The sequence below is a fragment of the Myodes glareolus genome, chromosome 1 (genome assembly GCF_982192425.1).
Source record: "Myodes glareolus chromosome 1, mMyoGla1.1, whole genome shotgun sequence".
Lineage (NCBI taxonomy): Eukaryota > Metazoa > Chordata > Mammalia > Rodentia > Cricetidae > Myodes > Myodes glareolus.
In genome coordinates, this window is record NC_142026.1 from 135,397,137 (window position 1) to 135,416,258 (window position 19,122).

Here is a 19,122-nt window from a genome sequence, read left to right on the forward strand (position 1 = left end):
TATTACATAGTATTTTAAATCTTGTTTTAGAAATATTTGGATCGTAAAGTATATAAAACGACCAAATGATTTTATTGAAATTATGAGGGTTTTCTTTTTAGCCAATCCTTTTTTTGCTTACTATGACTTGACTACACTTCCAAACTCTTAGAGACTCAGAGTCATATTTTTAAAAGACAGCTCTTGATGTTTCTGATCCTGTGTGTAAGAAGCCACATCATCCTTATCCAAAATAAAAGGTTGGTTTAAGAACAGGAGTTGAGGCTGGGCGTGTTGACACATGCCTTTAATCCCAGCACTTGGGAGGCAGAGACAGGTGGATCTCAGTGAGTTCGACACCAGCCTGGTCTACAAAGTGAGTTCCAAGACAGCTAGAGCTGTTACACAGGAAACTCTGCCTCTAAAGAACCATAAAACAAAACAAAATAAACAAGAAGAGTCGTGTGTGCTCATTATGGCAATGATCTACAAAAGAGATTCATAAATCATACTCAGATTTTATAAAGCAGTCATGGACCGTAGTATCACATACACGGGTAAATGCACAGAAAAAAACCTTAAAGACTGCAAATGTGTAGAAACAAGAGATGGTAACAAGTTGTGCTGTTTTTGTCTAATTTGCATATACTTACATTGCAAAACATTAAATTATAGTCAATGTGTCAGTGCATTGTAAAAAGTATTCTTCCAACTTTTTAATCTGTTGGTGCAAAATGGGAATATAGTAAACCCCAAGTTTTGAATAAAAAATTACAGACATGCTTTTAGAAGTAAAAAGTTCATTTAGTCACAGATAAAATTATAGAATTGTGACTTTTTGGAAGATTCAGGATGTGTGGTCAAAACTGAGTGTTTATCATCAGAGCTAAATGACAATGGTCTCTGCAAGGCCTAGGTGGGTTCTCCACTCTGGTGACCATGGTGATTTGAGATGAGATGGAAAACTGATGTTGTAGACAGAGGAGAAACATCAGGGACTCAGAAAGGAAAAAGTGATGTGAACACAGTGTGTGTGCATGGCGAAGCTGAGGTGGTAAATGGTCCTGGGCCAGAAGACCTGGAGGATGGGTCAAGGCATTCTGGGAAGGGCCTTGGTGAGTGTAAGAGCATGGCTCTTTTGTAAAAGTGAGAACCAGCTTAGATCTGAGCAGAATGTCTCCAGTTCCTACCATAACCTCAATAACTCACTGGTTCACCAGCTAGACTTGTGTAGATCCTTTCTTTGGTCTGACATCTGTACCTTACCTTAGTGAAATTTGTCTATATGGCCCTAGGAAAAGTCACAGAACAGTTGCTCTAGAAGGTCCAGGTAGGAGCTGTTGTTTTAGATGGATTATTTGGTATCTAGTGAATACAGTCCCAGTGGGCCCCCTTTCTCAGTGCTGAAGGAGTGTTTTTTAAAACTTATCAGGAGACCTTGGCACCTTGATAAACACTTTGTGTTTATGAAGATACAGTAGGTATCACAGAAATCATCTCCTCTCCACTACTTCGGGTGATATTGACCTTCAGGACTGAAACTATCAGTAAAAACATAAGTGAATATTGTATATAATTTTAAATTAACACCATGTTAAAGATACGTTAGATGGAATGTAGTGTTTCAAACCCTAAGACTTCAGTTATTCTACACTGTCTTGAAAGTTTAGACATAAATCTTTGAGCTATAAATTTAGTTGGGCTTTAAAAAATGCTTTAATGTAAATTTATTCATTTATTTTTATAAGTTATATATTTTATAGCTATAAGTATAGTAGATCATTTATTAGCAAAAAGTAGCCACAATTAGTCCTCAAATCTGGGATGAAGAAACCAAGACAACTTAGTATAATGTGTTGGCATTGGAAGCAAAGAGAGTTCTGGAAAGATCCTAACTCCGAGGTCCTGTCACCACTCTGGTGACAATAATACTTCATTCAGTCAGGTTTCTGATAAGTCTCATGAAATCAAGAAATCTTAAAATTCTCAAAGTATGTACTCATAATGGCAGGGGTTATTCTGTTTTCTTTAAAACTCGAAACATCCCTTTTTAAATGATTCTGTAGTCTAAAAGTATATTTCATTGAGATTTTAAAGTATGGAAGGGGGTAGTATTATCATGTAGGTATTATTTTACATAAACAAAATGTTCACATTTTTTTCCAAATTGACTTCTTAGAAAAAAGGAGATTTTATTCAGATTGACACAGAGTATATCCTCCTAGCACATGGACACTATGGGGCCAGAAAGCTGACGGTTTGAGCTCGAGGACTAGGACACAACCACAAACTGGTGGCCAACAGGAAATTAGCTGATAGATGAACAGGAAGTTAGCTGGTAGACCAACAGGAAATTAGCTGATAGATGAACAGGAAGTTAGCTGGTAGACCAACAGGAAATTAGCTGATAGATGAACAGGAAGTTAGCTGGTAGGCCAACAGGAAATTAGCTGATAGATGAACAGGAAGTTAGCTGGTAGGCCAACAGGAAATTAGCTGATTGATAGACAGCAGGAAATTAGCTGGCAGATCAAAAGGAAATTAGATGACAGACAAGCAGGAAGTTAGCTGGTAGACCAACAGGAAATTAATTTATAGATCAACATAAAAAATTAGCTGATAGACCAACAGGAAATTAGCGGACAGGGCAACAGGAGATTAGCTGGTAGACAAACAGAAAGTTAGTAGGTATGATTCCTTTAAAATATGAGAACCACAGAAATGATGAACACCTGGATTGAAATATAAACTTCTGACAAATCTTTGACTCATCACCAATTTGTGCAATCATAAATGATCCCACCCCCTGACAGGACACAAGACCTTAAAGCATGCTGAATGTATTAATACATGTTTTTATTTGGGGTTGTTGGTGTGTGTTTGTGTGTATGTGTGTGTATGTATGTTTGGAACTTACTATATAGTCTAAGCTGCCCTTGAACTCTCAGTTCTGCTGCTTCAGGCTCCTAGTTACTAGGAATACAAGTATGTACCCCATTCCCAGCATTAACACAGTTTTGGTGGGTGATGCATTTTTTACTTTCTATTATAACTACTTACCTTGAAGTCACCTCCAAGGAATTCAGTGGCTTTGGTCTTCTGAGTTACCAAATTCCTTCCGGGCCCATTTCTGATTCTACTGGTATTTACAGAGTGATGTTGTTTATCTGCTGTTTGTAAGGACACATAGTGCCACTTAAGTTCTTAGCTTCAACTTACTGTCATTGTTTCTGGTTTCTGTGGCTCCAAGAGATGGTCCTGAGTTCAGGAGTTTACAGCAGCTTTCCCTTGTGAAGTCTGATGTGGCTGCACAGGACAGCTAAGGATGATGATGGTTTTCCCAGCAGGCACTCAGCAATAGGCTGCTGTTCCTTCCCCAGCACACACAGCACTGCAACCAAGCTGGGGGAAGCAGCCAGAAGGACCCTCTTCTGACAGGATGCCCGGCTGTGTAGCTTGAACTCCCTTAAGGCCCTGACTCTGCCTCCCAGGTGATTCAGGATTGAGAGAGAACAGGGACAAGGAGTGGAGGAATCCCTGTGCTCGGTCCCCAAATGGGGTCCTCATGTCACACAGGTTAGGTGGCAGCAGGACAGTGTCTCCCTGGCTCTGCATACACACACGTTCTGCTTTCTAATAAAACTTCCAAGAACTGCTGACCCACGGGTGGAACCCTTTTCCTGCTATAGTTCAGAATTTTTATTTGTATGTTGGTTGAGGCTTTATCTGGAAATTGAGGAAGAAAGAACCCTACAAATTCATGACTCTGTGACCCTTGGGTGTTGGAAGCTAATCTTTTATCTTAATTAAAAGATTTTAATTTCTTCCTTTAATTGGTATGGTGTTGACACAGGTTTCTGTCCTGCCAGGTCCCACAGTCATTCAGTCCCAAAGAAACACACAGAGGTCTACAATAATCATAAACTGGTTAGCCTATTAGCTCAGGTTTCTTATTAACTCTTACATCTTAAATTAACCCATAATTCTTGTCTATGTTAGCCACATGACTTAGTACCTTTTATCAATGAGGCATTCTCATCTTGCTTCCTTTGCATCTGGGTGACAACTACAGACTGAGTCTTTTCTCTTCCCAGAATTCTCCTACTATGGTTGCCCCATTTATACTTCCTTCCTGGTCTCCCCACCAATACTTCCTGCCTGGCTACTGGCCAATCAATGTTTTATTAGACCAATACAAGTGACAAATCTTTACAGAGTATAAAACCATTATCCCACAGCATTTTCCCCCTTTTTTCTAAATAAAACCTTGGAATCTAATCTTCTTTGTTCAGCATTCTTCCTGACCATTATCCATAACAACTTGTAACCAACAAACAAAGATATCTCTAAACAAAGATAAATATTCATAGTCCATTTTTGGGGAATGTGGGTATAGTTTTCTCCTGCTGATTTGAGGCTCTGATAATCTTCTGGGGACCTAAATAAAATTTAAGATTATGGTCAAGACTTGACTGGAGTATTCTGTGAGACTTGATCATCTCAGCTAACAGTCTTGATGCTGTTCTGGATGTAATACTCAGAGGAAACTCCTATAGAGGTCCTCTGAAATGTTGATCATCTGGACCATCCACTCCTATCAGAGATTTTTTTTAGGAGGTCTTCCTTGATCAAACCTGATTTTTCTTAACCTGGAATGAATCCGCAGCCTCTCATTTCCTGTTGAAACAAAAGTAAAACCTCTTTTACAAAGTAACATATCTTTTAACTTAAAATTTTAAGTCAAGACATTTTCAAAACATGTATGTTGTATTAGTCCAGCAGCACTTATAATCAAATGTCTTTTAGCAGCTGTTGCTCCTTTCTCAGCCATCAAACAATGCAAAGACAACACAATAGCATACAGTATCCAAATTCTCTGTGTATTTTTCAACTTATGTGGTTTTATTTTAAATATTTCTGTTACTTTTATTTTAACTTTTTTTGTTTTTTGAGACAGGGTTTCTCTGTGTAACTTTGGCTGTTCTGGAACTCACTCTGTAGATTAGACTATTCTTGAACTCATAGAAATCTGCCTGTCTCTGCCTAACAAGTGTGGGATTAAAGGTGTATGCCAACACACCCAATTCCTCTCTTTCTTTGTCTTTAAGGACTTTATTGTTTTTCTTTTCTCTCCCAAACCTACATATATTTTAAAACACACTTTAAACTGTTTAGTGATTTTTTTGTCTGAATCTATCTTTACTGTTTATCTCTCTTCTTCTGATAACATGAGTCTTTAATTTGCTAAACAATATGACTAGGATTAAAGCCATGGCTTTGATGGCTGGATCCACCCCATTCCTTAGCTTTCCAAAAGTCTAATTTCATGGCTGAGATATTGGTGGGAGCCATGTTTATTGCCACAACTCTATGGAGTTTCAAGGTCCTAGCCACCACCAAGAAGTATGTTGTGGGCTATTCATAAACACCATTTAAATGTTTGGTTTTGGAGCCTCTTAAAAGAGCTGCAAGGCTTTTGCAGTTAAAGTTGAGTCAGGAAGCCTTTCTTAAATGGGATGCACTTGCCTTTAGCAAACAGAGTCCACCCAAGAAAATGCTGCTAACAAGAAGCTGTGCTTAACTCTGTTCTTTTGTATCTAGAATTATTTCCCAAGATCTCTCAGGATTTATGTAAATATAATTGCCCCACATTGGGTGCGATTTATGGATTATGTATATTATTGTGTTTTCTTTGAATTTTTTGTCTGTGAATGAGCTAAGTACAGAGAGACAAATGAAAGGTGGAAGAAAAACAAAAGGTGAGAAGGGTCTATGAGAGTGGAAGGGCACGGTGCTAAAGAATGTCCTCCACCTTCTGTTTGAGACACAATCTCTCCCTGACCTGTAGCTTCATCATGTAGGTGAGGCTATCTGGGCAGAGAGCTCCAGAGATCTTCCCATCTCTGCCTCCATCCTTACAACCCTGGGAAGGTGGGTGCACTTCCTGTGGGATCCCGGACCCTGATGACCCTGTTGTGCAGCCGCATAGAGGCATTCCTGCTCTCCCAGGAGACAGAGGTCCAGGAGATGGCAGCACTGCACGAAGCATCCTGTCCTTGGAGCTCTGAAGCATCCCATGGAAGGGAGTCTATTGAAGGTTTAGAGAAATTTATCTCAGCCGCTCTGCCTGTTGTATGCTCTCCTCTGTCTGAACAGGGCACACTTTCAGGTGGCATTGTAAGCCTTTCTCTGAGCATCCACTGGGCAGCTGGTACCTGATCAGAGTGCTGGAAGGGAGCCAGGGTCTCCAGTCAGGTGTGGGTGTCTTTTCTTTACTGGACACTGTACCAGCCCCACTGTAGGACAGGTTGGACTGCTGGGTCAGGATAAGGGCTTTGGTGGTAGTGAGGGCTAGACGGGGCAAGGACAAGAGTGTTTGTCTCCTGTCACCTGTGACTGAAATAAAGCATGAACACCGTCAGTACTATGGCATTTCCTCTTGTAGTCTCTACTCTCCTTCCCTCTTTTCTTCTGCCAACCCCCCAGGACTCACTAATTGAGGGAAAGAATATTTTCTCCCCCCCCAAAAGAAGATAATTAAAAAGACAGGCTGAAGTTCAGACTGGTATAATAACTTACAATAAACTAGATTACTGAAAGTACAAACTTGGGGTGTCTATTGATCCCCAATATTGGGGTGGTCTATGATCTGTGATCATGTGTGGTGGCAATGTGTGAAGGTGCACAAGGCCACACTGGTGACAAGTACAAATAGTCATGCTGTTCCTATGGGTGGACAGGGCCATGCTGTGTCTGCAGGTGTGCAGGGCCATGCTGCGTCTGCAGGTGTGCAGGGCCATGCTGTATCTACAGGTGTGCATGCATATGTCTGCATTGTGCAGGGCCATGCTATGTGTACAGGTGTGCAGGGCCATGCTGAGTCTGCAGGTGTGCAGGGCCATGCTGTGTGTACAGGTGTGCAGGGCCATGCTGAGTCTGCAGGTGTGCAGGGCCATGCTGTTTGTACAGGTGTGCATGGCCATGCTGCGTCTGCAGGTATGCAGGGCTATGCTGTGTGTACAGGTGTGCAGGGCATGCTGCATCTGCAGGTGTGCAGGGCCATGCTGTGTGTACAGGTGTGCAGGGCCATGCTGTGTGTACAGGTGTACAGGGCCATGCTGTGTCTGCAGGTGTGCAGGGCCATGCTGTGTCTGCAGGTATGCAGGGCCATGCTGTGTGTACAGGTGTGCAGGGTCATGCTGTGTCTGCAGATGTTCGTGTCCACTGTGTCCCTGAAGGAATACTCCGTGTTTTCCATCTGCAGCCTCAACAAAGACTTTGTTCCCAGCCTCTCTGCTGGCTCCTGTGGGTTCCTCAGTCCTTGACTTTTCTTGGCTGGTGTCTTATATACTGTTATTACTGTTTATTAGGGGCCGCCGTGACCTACTGTTCCTTCATTATAATTAGTTGCTTCTGTAGACTATCCCTCCAGAAGGTCCAGCTGATGTGTCATTTGAGGGCAGACACTGTCAATGCAGTAAAATATGCTCCAGCCCATCGTCCGCCCGAATCACCTTCAGCAGTTGGCAGCTCCTACACATCGGTTACACATTAGACTAGGTTCTGACTTAGCTGGTCTGTAGTGGGGCTCATGCATCTTTTTCTGTTAATCTGGGTAATTCTAGGGCACACCCGGTGTCAAAAGCTGCTTTCTGAAACCATCAGTTATGTCATTTACCATCAGCGCCATGTGTCATAGGTCATGGTGCCGTCAGCATCACTTACTGAATGATTCTCATGGCTCAGGCATTAAACTCGCTGCACATCTCACATCGTCGGTGTGTGACAGGGCACAAGGGGTCAACACAACTCACCAGAGGATGCAAAACTGGAAAAGAGGGCAGCACCAAGGTCACCTGACCCCAGAACCATCACTTCCCTGCCCTGAGTCCCTGCAGGAACTGAGAGCCTTTCATCTTTGGAGCCTGATAAACAAAGTATAAACACATCAAAATAAGTAGCTAAATGTCTTCGCTGCCAAGAAATAAAACGGAGGGGTGGGTGATGTGTCCTGTATGATGGGTGGGCACAGGTTAGCCTGCCACAGGGCTAATGCTTTGTTTTCTCCCAGTGTCATAAGTTCAGACAAAAAGGCATGCATTTGAGATGTCTCTCCACACTATTTCAAATGGTTTTGTTAATAATGTGTTGACCATGCCTACGATGAACTCTGGAGAAGGGTTTTGGGCACTGCAGGTTCTATGAGCCTCTGTCCCTCTGTGTGCCTTTTCACACTGAGTTTTGTCACTGGTTCTGGGCAGTTACCATAGGCCTTTCCAGCTGCCAGTGGGGCAGGGTGCACTTTGGGCTCAGCACTGAACTACACAGCGCTGAGAGGGCATAAACCCTCCCCAGTTCTCACCCCGCTGCCTCCACCTCTCCTGCCGCAAGTGCCCCCCAGTGCCGTTTAGTCCAAATCCATCTTGGTGTAAGTGACTCCTTCAGCTCCTGCCAGTCATTTCTTTCTTTGAATCTCTCACATTTAGATCTTCTGCTTAGATCTCAGTTGGTGTATTTTTGCTTCCCATAAATTGACCTTGGCTTTCCAACTGTGTCACAAGCCGCTTGCATAGACAGAGAGTAGATCTGAACATCAGTGATGTTTCTCCCTGGCCTCGGATGCTGAACACCCAAGGTCGCCAAGTTAGCTAGAAATACCTGTGACTCATTTTTATACCTGCAGCTTGTCATAATGGTTCATAGCTTATATAAGGAAAGCGTTAACTTGCTATTATTAAATGATCTCCTAATAGTGTCACCAGATCTTATTAAAAATGTGTTTATTGCTGGGTGGTGGTGGCACACACCTTTAATCCCAGCACGTGGGAGGCAGAGATAGGCAGATTTCTGAGTTTGAGGTCAGCCTGGTCTACAGAGTGAGTTGCAGGTCAGCCAGGGCAACACAGAGAAACCCCATCTTGAAAAAAATAACACAAAACAAAACACCCAAAACTGTGTTGGCCAGTTGTGGTGGGACATGCCTGTAGGATTTGCTGAAGGAGGTGGAGGCAGGAGGATAAAGAGTTTGAGGTCAACCTGGGCTACCCATTTTTTAAAAACGTGTTTATTTTGACCATAAGAATTGGAGCTCCAACCCAAATTGTTTTCTTCATTATTGTATTCTCATCATTGCAGGGCTCTGTTTTGTGTCCTACTGTTGATTTAACATGGAACTGTCTGTGGAAGCTGGTGTGTGATTGCTTTGATCTGTGTCACACATAGCAGGGGCATGCCACACCTGACGGTGAAGAGCTCTGCGGTCCCTGCCTTCAGGCTCAGCCCTGATTTGGAATGGTTCCATTTATAATATTGTAGTTGGAGGAGGCCCCTAATTAGTTCCAGTCGCTTAGCCTCCAAATAATCACATAGAAACTGTATTAATTAAATCACTGCTTTGGTGCGGGAGAATTATCTGTATTCTGTCAATCATATTTTAATAAAATGCTGATTGGCCAGGCAGGCAGTATAGGCAGGAAAGCCAGATAGGAAGTAGAGGTGGAGCAAAGAGACTGGGAGTATTCTAGGAAGCTCCCTCTGCCAGTTCTGCGCAGACCACCGAAGATGCAGGATGTAACCTGCCCAGCTGAGAAAGGTACTGAGCCGTGTGGCTAACATAGATAAGGATAATGGGGTAACATAAGTTATAAAAGCTAATAAGTAGCCTGACCTAATGGACCAATCAGTTTATAATCTTATGGAGTCCTATGTGTGATTTTCCTTGGGAGTTGCCAGCTGTGGGGTACCGGGCGGGACAGAAACCCCAACAAGCCGGCCCCTTATGCCACACTGCTTGACCCATTAGCTCTAGCTTCTTGTTGGCTAACTCTTACATATAAATTTAATCCATCTCCATTAATCTGTGTATCGTCACATGGCTGTGGCTTACCAAGTAACGTTCTGATCAGCATCTGTCTCTTGCAGGGGCTACATGACTTCTCTCTGACTTTTCCTCTTTTCTCCCAGCATTCAGTTTAGTTTTCCCCGCCTACCTAAGTTCTGCCCTATCAATAGGCCAAGGCAGTTCCGTTATTCACCAATGGTATTCATAGCATACAGAGGGGGATCCCACATCATAATGTGTTCTCACCATTTGTTGTTGTTACTAGAACAAAATTCCTGAACCCTGGTGCTTATGAAGAAAAGAGTTTATGGAGCCCACAGATATAGAGGTTTGAAGTCCCGATCTGTTTGGCTTCTCTTAAGGACCTCATGGAGACAGCATCGCAAAGGTGTGGGGGAGGGGAGACCAGATGACAAGACAGGAAGTCAGAGCAATCTAGAGGTCAGCTTATTCCTTTTTATAGCTTACTTCCTTTTACCCCACTTATGGAAACTGGGGATAATGCCTCCCCCAGGCTGTGCCCCATCTCCCATCTGTCTCCCAGCAGACGCTGCTCCCAGAGGTTCTGCTACCATGCTGGAGATCAACCTCCAAAGGAACCAAGTCTGAAGGACAACGTGACTCGTCCCTGAATAGTTGAAATGGAGGCTCTTAGCCTCTGGGGCTGGACTTCAAAGACCTCCCCTTCTCCCTTCAGATGCAGCAGATGAATCGGCTGTTTCTCACGGCTTTATGAGGACTTGTGTTGTTTTTAACCTTTACTTCTCACCTTTGACCTTTGTATACCTGAGAACTTTTGTGGTTTAGATTTTAGAAAATTTAAAGATTTGTGACCTTCACATACACTAAAAACTTGTGCATTTTGTCATTAAACTCAAAACAACATAGTATCTAACAGTGTCATAGCGTCTAACATACCATCTAACATTGCGTCCAACATAGTATCCAACATAGCATCTAACACAGCGTCTATTTGGATTTTAAGAGCTGGGAAGCTCTAAGGAAAAGGCCTCAGCTGGAAACCCTTCAGAAATACCTGATTTCCCTAGACTTGTTCGTGCTTTCTGCAGAACGAGGCACGTGGAATCCTTTCAACTTTCCAGGAAGGGCTGCCTGAGTCTGTTATCAGATTGACTTTCTGCCTATGCCAAGGAGAATTACTCTGTTTGTGTAAAGTGACTTTGAAGATTAATAAGTAACAAGGTGGCCACACGTGGGTTTATGGGTATTAAGGATATTTAAATGCTTCTGGTATGCACACCCTGGAAAACCAAATTGGACGTGGCTCACTTGCTCTGCATAGGTTGGTTTAAGAGAGAGAGAGACCTACATTTTGTGTCTCTGATGAAGACTTTGGTAAATTTTGTGATCTAAGGTGACCTACTGATCAGTATCAGGTTTAGGTCCCTTGAGGAGCCACGATGAGTCCCTGTGGGAGAGCATTTGGAGAGTGTGTTAGCCAGAGTTCTCTAGAGGGGCAGAAGCAATAGACTGAATATAACACACACACACACACACACACACACACACACACGCACACACGCACACACGCACACACACACACACACACATCAATGTACGGGATTTATTAGAGAGGTTTATAATACTGTGGTCCAACTATTTCAACAATGGTTGTCTCTCAATGGAAAGTCCCAGAATCCAGTAGTTCTGTATGTCTCAGGTGGTGTGCGGTATACATTGGAACCCAGAAGACGTAGGCTCTAACGCCAGCGAAGGAATGGACTTGCCAGCAAGAGCAAGGGCAAACAGGCAAAGAGCAAGAGCTTCCTCCATTGCCTTTAGATAGGCTGCCACTAGAATGTGTGGGCCAGATTCTTTATAACTCTTCCTACTTCAAATATCTGGATTTAGGGTAAGTCTTTCCATTCAAATGATTGAATCAAGAAAGCTCCCTTACAGGTGAACCTAGTCACTTGGGTTTTAGTTTATTCCAGACGCAGTCAAATTGACAACCAAGATTAGCCATGACAGACAGCAAGTGTCATATCACAGTTGGCATGATGGGGTCTTGCAGGAACAACCTTTGGATCCATAGGACAATGGGAGTTTCTGACTCTTGTAGTTCTTCAGAGGAAGGAAGAGGGAGGTTCCTCGCGACATAGCCTATGTGGCCTCTGACATGGAGGAAGGCTGTAGAAAAGAGATTAAAGCTACAAAGGAAAGTTCTCAGGCTGGGCTACCATGGACAGCTGGGCCTCCTGGCAGCTGTAAACAAGAGAGAAGAAACTTCAAGGCCATCGTGTGGCAGGCTTCTTTGTCAACTGTCCAGGGACTGAGGAACATGACCTGATTCTGGGCAAGAGAGGGGCTGTTAGAGGGTATGTGATGTAACAGACACGGAAGAACACCTGTGCATTTGTTTAAATACACACATTGTTGATGCTTACTTTGTACTGTTGCAAGCCAGCATGGTGCCAGTCCGAAAAATAAAAACCAGGCTAGATATGTTAGGCAGGGATGGAGTTAACAAAAGGATTGTACTGAGCTAATTTGGAAGGACTCAAAAAAATAGAAAAGAAACGTAGGCTTGGCAGTCTTGGAAGTCAGTCCTGCCCAGTCTACCCAACTTTGACATCCCTGTGCCAGTACCAGTGGGGCCAGATCCCTTTGTCCACATGTGGCTAGGTCAGGGCTGCAAGCACTGAATGATGGACGCCTCCAGCCGCCAGCCACCGGCTACCACTGTGGCAGCCATAATGGGAACAGGAGCTGTATCAAGACTGGAAGCAGAGTCCTTCCCTTTGATCTTGCACCAGCTCCCCAAAGGCAAGCAGCTCCACACTGACAAAGAAGCCCGAGAAATGCAATCTCTATCTTTGGCATCTGGCATGCAGAAAACTCAGAAGAGCAGGCACTATCTGGCCCAGACAACTCTCCAAGTATTTTAGAACATACTGATGGGCATCTATTTTCAATTAATCTTATATAAATATGGGGTGTAAAAATCCTTTCTGATTGTTGCTCCTATGGAGGAGCAAAGAGGAGAACCAATTTGATATAAAAGAAATTACGTGCGTTTGAAGACAGTTTGGGGCATTTAAACTCACACAACATGGAAGAAGCTATGGAATCTCATTAAGAGGGTCACTCCTGCCAGGAGACATGCGTCTGTCTCCGTCTCCCTAACCCAGTTATTTAAAGCTCAGCGGTTTGAAGCAAATCCTGCCATGTGGGTTTTTATATTTGAGGCTGCTTGTCACTTTTCTAAAGCAAAATTTTGGTTTTTCTGGTAGCAGTCTGTCTGCTTTCGGAGTTTCTTTGCACGTCTCTCTAGATGTGTCTGCCACGAGTCTAACTCCATTGTTCTGATAATCACACGCATGACAATAAAACCGGAATCATACCTTCAAGGACTTGAATTAATGACAAAATCCTCTAACATGTCAGGGTTAGGTTGTCACAGAAAGATTCTAAGAATGAAGTGTCAGTTTCCGTGTAGCTCACTGCAAGTCAGATCACAAAGCTCATGACGCTGGATGAGTGCAGGCGGTCCCCATAGTATCCACACACCATGGATGCACATAAGCGATTTAACTAACAACATTATTTTAAAATGTCAGCATCCACCATATCCTCGGGGTTCACTCCCTTGCCGTCATTTCAACTAACAATGAAAATATGCACAGATCAATGTCTATGCATGCATACGATGCATCCTCAAATTTCACATGGGGCATATCTAAGCAAATCTCTTGTAAAGATGGTTGACCTATATTAGAGAGTGTTTTGAAGGTGAACATCTCCAGGTATCTTCATGCATTTTTCTTTGTTTCCCCAGTTTGACCTTGTCTGTGCCAATGCCTGGATGTTGGACCTCACCCAAGCCATCCTGAACCTTGGCTTCCTGGCTGGGGCATTCACCTTGGGCTATGCAGCGGATAGGTAGGTATGGATAAGTCACCGGCTGCTTCACTATTAACATACTACCTATGGGGAGGGGATAAATGCTTTTTTATCAGCTACATTCATTTTTTTATCCCACTACCCAGGACATCCACACTTGTTTAGTTTGACTAATTCTTCCCTTTCCAAACTTCCTCTCCTTGTTCCTTGGTAGAAAAGGTGCCCTTGAGGCTGAGAATGGATCTCAGGGAAAACACTGGCCCTAGAGCAGTGATGTCAAGGCTTAGGCGTTGGGAAGATTTAGTGCTCAAAGCAGTCCAGTGGTTGGGGTTTTGTTGATTTACTCATGAGACCAGCCATTCTGATGCTTTTAGTTTTTGTATTTTATTCTACAAATTTGTACTGAAACTTTGAAAAGAATTTTTCTCAGCATTGTTAAGGGATTTTCATGTATATTTCATTTCTTTCCTCAGTGGCTATGGTTGGAGTTGGATTGCATTTTTCTCATTTTTGTTTGTGTTGGTTTCTCTTTCTGGTTTTGTCTTCTTGGTTTTGGACAGGGTCTCACTATATGTACTGGTTGAGACCCAAACTCACAATCCTCCTGCCTCTGTCTCCTGAGTGCTGGGATTGCAGACATGCAACACCATGCAGCTCTGGCTACTGTAACTTAATCTTTTCATAATTGGATCTTGCTTATGTATTTCATCCTACATGATCAATAAACATATCTCCTAAAATAACTCGGCATAGAAGAGGATTCAAACTCTAGTCAGGGTTGAGGGTCTTCCCTTGTAGCTGACGTGAGAGAGGGGCTGTAAGTAACCCCGCCTCCTACCAGCACTGACCACCGTTATGTGTCTTCCCTCACTCCCACCCCCATGTGTGTCTGTGATTTATATTAAGGGCAGGATGAGAGGTATTTTAATAGGCATGCCTGTGAGAAGAGAGTGGTGGGGACGGAGCGAGCTAAGACTCTAGACAGGGACTTCCAAGGGAAGAGTCTCCTCTCATCTCCACTCAGGCGGGACAAGGATGAGGTTGAGCCAGCTGCTAAGTCAGCAAAGCTGCCCAGCTGTGAGGTCACAGGGCGAGCAGCTGCTCCCCAAATTGGAAAGCTAGACAGATACAAGGAACTGGCACTTACTGGAGCAGAGGCTGCTGGGTAATGAAAACCTGACCCGAATTGCTGGAGTGTTAGAGGCTGAGTGTGTGAACTACTCTGAGAGTGAAGAACCCTGGGAGGGAGCTAAGGGTAGGGCAGTTGCGGAGGAAAGGGAGGGAAAAGAAGGGGTGAGGGAAAAGGGAGGATGGGCGGGGGGGGGAAGCAAATTCCAGGGAGACCTGGTCACCAAGTGCCCTGGAACTGGAATCACAGATGTGAACCCTGGTTTAAGTGCTGGGGACCGAGGAAGGACAGTGAAGACTGTTACCCAATGAGCCACCTCTCCAGCCCCATGTTTGTGATTTTTACCTCTTGTCAGTGTACCAGGTTTTCATGGTGACTATCAAGAAAAATTTCCCCATGCTTCTGTTCATAATGAGGCCTACTCCCAGAAAATACTTGTGTGTGCACGCACACACACATACCCCCATACACACACACACACACACAACCTAAAAGCCAAAAGCAGACAAATACTAGAAAAACAAAACAGAAAATGAAAAGTCCACATCTGGTTAATTAGAACCTAGACCCGAGGGATGAGAAATTCCTGTCTTAAGTCAGCATCAGCCTTCCATGTGGGAGGAGCGAAATACACAAGTCCAGCCCGCTCTCCTCAGCACGTAGTCCCAGTTAAAGTGAAAAGGAAAAGGGATGTCTGCGGTGTCGGTGTCCACGGGCTAAGGAAACAGTTTCAAGTGGAGAAACATACGCCACTCTAAGAACAACCAAAACAAAGTAGAGCTCGTTATATTGCTACTAGGACGGGTAAACTTCATCATGGAAACTTATTCAACAGACACAACAATCTTTAACATATATGTACCTAGCAACAGAGCATCAAAATACAGGATGGAAAAACTGATGGAACCACAGGATAAACAGATGAATCCCTCATTGTAGTTAAAGACTCAAATACTTTGTGTCCAAAATGTAAAAATCCAACCAACAGATTATTATAATCAAGACGTAACTGAATTCAGCAATGCCACCAGTCGGCTGGATAGAGTGGACACCTACAGACCACATCATCCAACAATAGCAAAATACAGGTTTTTTTAAAATACATGTGAGACATTAATAAAGTTATTTTCTGGGCCATAAAATATATTTTAACAAAATTAAAGAACTAGAAAGTCATTCCACATTTAATTTTTTGTTTCCAAGAAACAAAACAATAAATCTGTAACAAGAAACTGGAAATCCCCAAATACTTGGAAATTAAGCATTGTACTTCTGCTAACAGAGAAGAAATCCCAAGAGAAATTTAAAATACTTTGCTCACAGTGAAGAGAAAAGCAATGTATCTGCTTTATGGGCACAGCAAAAACAGTGCAGAAGGGAGGTTACTGCATCAAGATTCTTCCTAGAACATAAGATTGATCTAAAACCCACACTCTGAATTTATACAGTAGGTATCAACAGCAACAAAAATGACCAAATTAAATACTAAATAAACAGAAGAAAGTTAATGATACAAATTAGAATAAAAAAATCAAAGAAATTGGGAACAATAAATCAGTAGAGAAAATTAACAGAGTCAAAAGCTTGATCTTTGGAAAGCCCCGAAATCTAATAACCTTTTAGATAAACCAACTAGGAAAAAGAGGTAGGACTCAAATTAATGATGGTTTAAAATCCCATACACTTTAAAAAGCATAATAAAGAAACAATGTAAATGACTCTCTATGGCCCCAGATTTGAGAACCAAGATCGAGTGGACTTGTTCTTTGAAAGACATAACCCACCTAAACTCACATAAGAAGTGAATTATTTTAATAGGCCTATGTCTATTAAATAAATTGAGTCAGTAATGAATAACCTTACTAAGCAGGAAGTACCAGGTTCAGATTTGGGGCAGGTAAATTCTACTGTGTGGACAATAAATCATACACAGTTGTCTCCATTTCTTACAGAAGATAAGGGTGCAGAAACACTCCCTAACTTATTCTGTGACGTCAGTACTGCCTTGCTGCCTAAACCAGAAGAACATATTAGAAGAAAATAAAACCTCGTTGCCTTTAGCTTTCATAAACACAGATGCCAAAACACAGGCTAAGGGTTGGAGAGGTGGCTCTTCCAGAGGACTCAGGTTCGATTTCTAGCACCCACACGGCAGCTCACAATCTGCTGTAATTCCAGTTCTAGGGGATCCGATGGTCTCTTCTAGCCTTCTAGGCACTGCACAAACATTATTGCAGAGATACCTGCAGACAAAACACCCCCACACTTAGCAATTTTCAAACTAAATAAATTCAGGATAATATGTTAGCAAGTGTGTGGGACCACAGAGACTGGTGCTCCTGGCTGGTAGGACACATAGTGACACAGCAAGGGGAATCCCACTTGTCAGTCTCTTGCAAAACTAGATGCACAGGACCAGAGATTACAGTATTGGTATTTACCCAACAAGGCTGAAAACCTAATCCACATGTAAACTCTCATGTGGACTGTACAACAGCTCTGTGCATTATTGCCAGCATTTGGGATGTTTTTCAATAGGTGGATGGATAGATGACCCATTGTCCAGACAGCAGAATACTACTCCACACTAGAAGGAAACAAGCCAGGAACCCTAAAAAAAGATATAGAGGAAACTTAATCCCACATTGCTGCATTCAAGAAGCCAATCTGAAAATATTTCAAACTGTACGATTCCTATAGAATCTTAGAACATCCCTATAGATCTGTAGAACATTCTAGAAAGTTGCCAACAATGGAGACAATGGAAAAGTCTGTAGTTGCCTGGGATGCAGAGTGACCACTAAGAACTAATAATGGGTTGCATCATTTTGCATTCCTACCATCAAGGAATTAAGGATGTGAGACTATTCTGTGTGATGTGGAAGTGTGGGCATGTCCCACAGACTGTCCAACACAACAGTGAACCTTGGGTGGGTGTAGCTCAGTGGCAGAGCTTTTACCTTGCCTGTCCAGAGTCCTGGGTTTGATCCCTGGCACTGGAGAATGGAACTCGAAAGCCTAGTGTGAACTGTAGACTTGTGCAATGATATGTCACCTTAAGCTTACTGATTGCAACACAAGGATTACTCAACGGGTGGGGGGGGGGGATCAGTGGTAGGGTAAGTGTGCATGCATGAAAGGAGAGGTGCATGGGAAGCCCATCTTTCCTGCTTAAATTCTGTTTGAACCTAAAGCTGTTTTGAAAAATAGAGTTGACTTTTAAAACATGTGGCTACATTAAGGCTGTTTTCTTCTCTGCCCTTGATGCAACGACGCAGAAGTAAGAATGTTCTAAAGATTTGTAAGGAAGATACTACAGGATGAAAGCTCTCCTAGGTTATTGAGGATGAGTGCCTGTCAGCCAATCACCTGGCTCAACTGTGGGAATCAGCTCACAACAGACTGGGGAACTGGCCACAGCACCCTGTCCCTTTCTTTGTCTGAGCTACTCGGCTATAGTTCTATAAATCACACACACACACACACACACACACACACACACACCCCACACAACCAATAACAACACACATTGATTGAACTTTATAGTTTTCACATTACAGCCCCATTTTCTCCTCTTTACCATCACTGGGGAAAAAAGGGGGTGGCTGGGGAAGCTACAACACCTGAGTCTTAGAGCACTGAGGAGTTTGCCCAAGGTCCTGGACTGGTACCTGGATGAGGCAAGATTAAAGTGGAGACTTCTGTAACGTACATGGCTGCTTCATTCTGCCAGCACCTCCCTGAGATTCCACCCACAGAAATGAGAGCAAATGTCAGAACCAGGCCATCATGGAAACCGCAAGAACAGCATTGCAGAGAGGGTCACCACTGGGAATTATTCGGTCTCAAAGAACATGCTGTGGGCTGTTGATTTCGTAATGTCCCTGCAGAGATGAGTTCCAATTGTTTCCCTCTGGTTTCCTAGGTATATTATCAACACTGTTTACTGTTTACAGCGATGGTGGGCTACAGAGGATGCTGATTTATTTGTTTGTTTGTTTGTTTTTGCATCCTATCTCATTCCATTTCCATTATGTTGAAGACCATGTCTAAGGGTCTCTCTCTTCTCTTTCTCGTGAAGGTATGGCAGGATACTCATTTACTTAATATCCTGTTTCGGTGTTGGCGTCACAGGGGTTGTGGTGGCATTTGCACCAAATTTTTCTGTATTTGTCATCTTCCGCTTCCTGCAAGGCGTGTTTGGAAAGGGGGCATGGATGACCTGCTTCGTGATTGGTAAGAATTGTTTTGTTGCAACCACTCTTCCCTGTGAGAACTAGAGGGGGCTGGGCGGGGAGGGGGGCGGGAG

At 43.1% G+C, this 19,122-nt stretch overlaps 1 protein-coding gene across 1 annotated transcript in view; it reads left to right on the forward strand.

Moving 5' to 3' along the window:
- Slc22a3 (solute carrier family 22 member 3) overlaps positions 1-19,122 on the forward strand; it is an 88,516-nt gene that overhangs the window by 29,144 nt on the left and 40,250 nt on the right. Inside the window, exons 2-3 of the mRNA XM_048420776.3 lie at positions 13,620-13,723; positions 18,895-19,049. Coding sequence (XP_048276733.3) covers positions 13,620-13,723; positions 18,895-19,049 — 259 coding nt within the window. The remainder of the gene's footprint in view (positions 1-13,619; positions 13,724-18,894; positions 19,050-19,122) is intronic.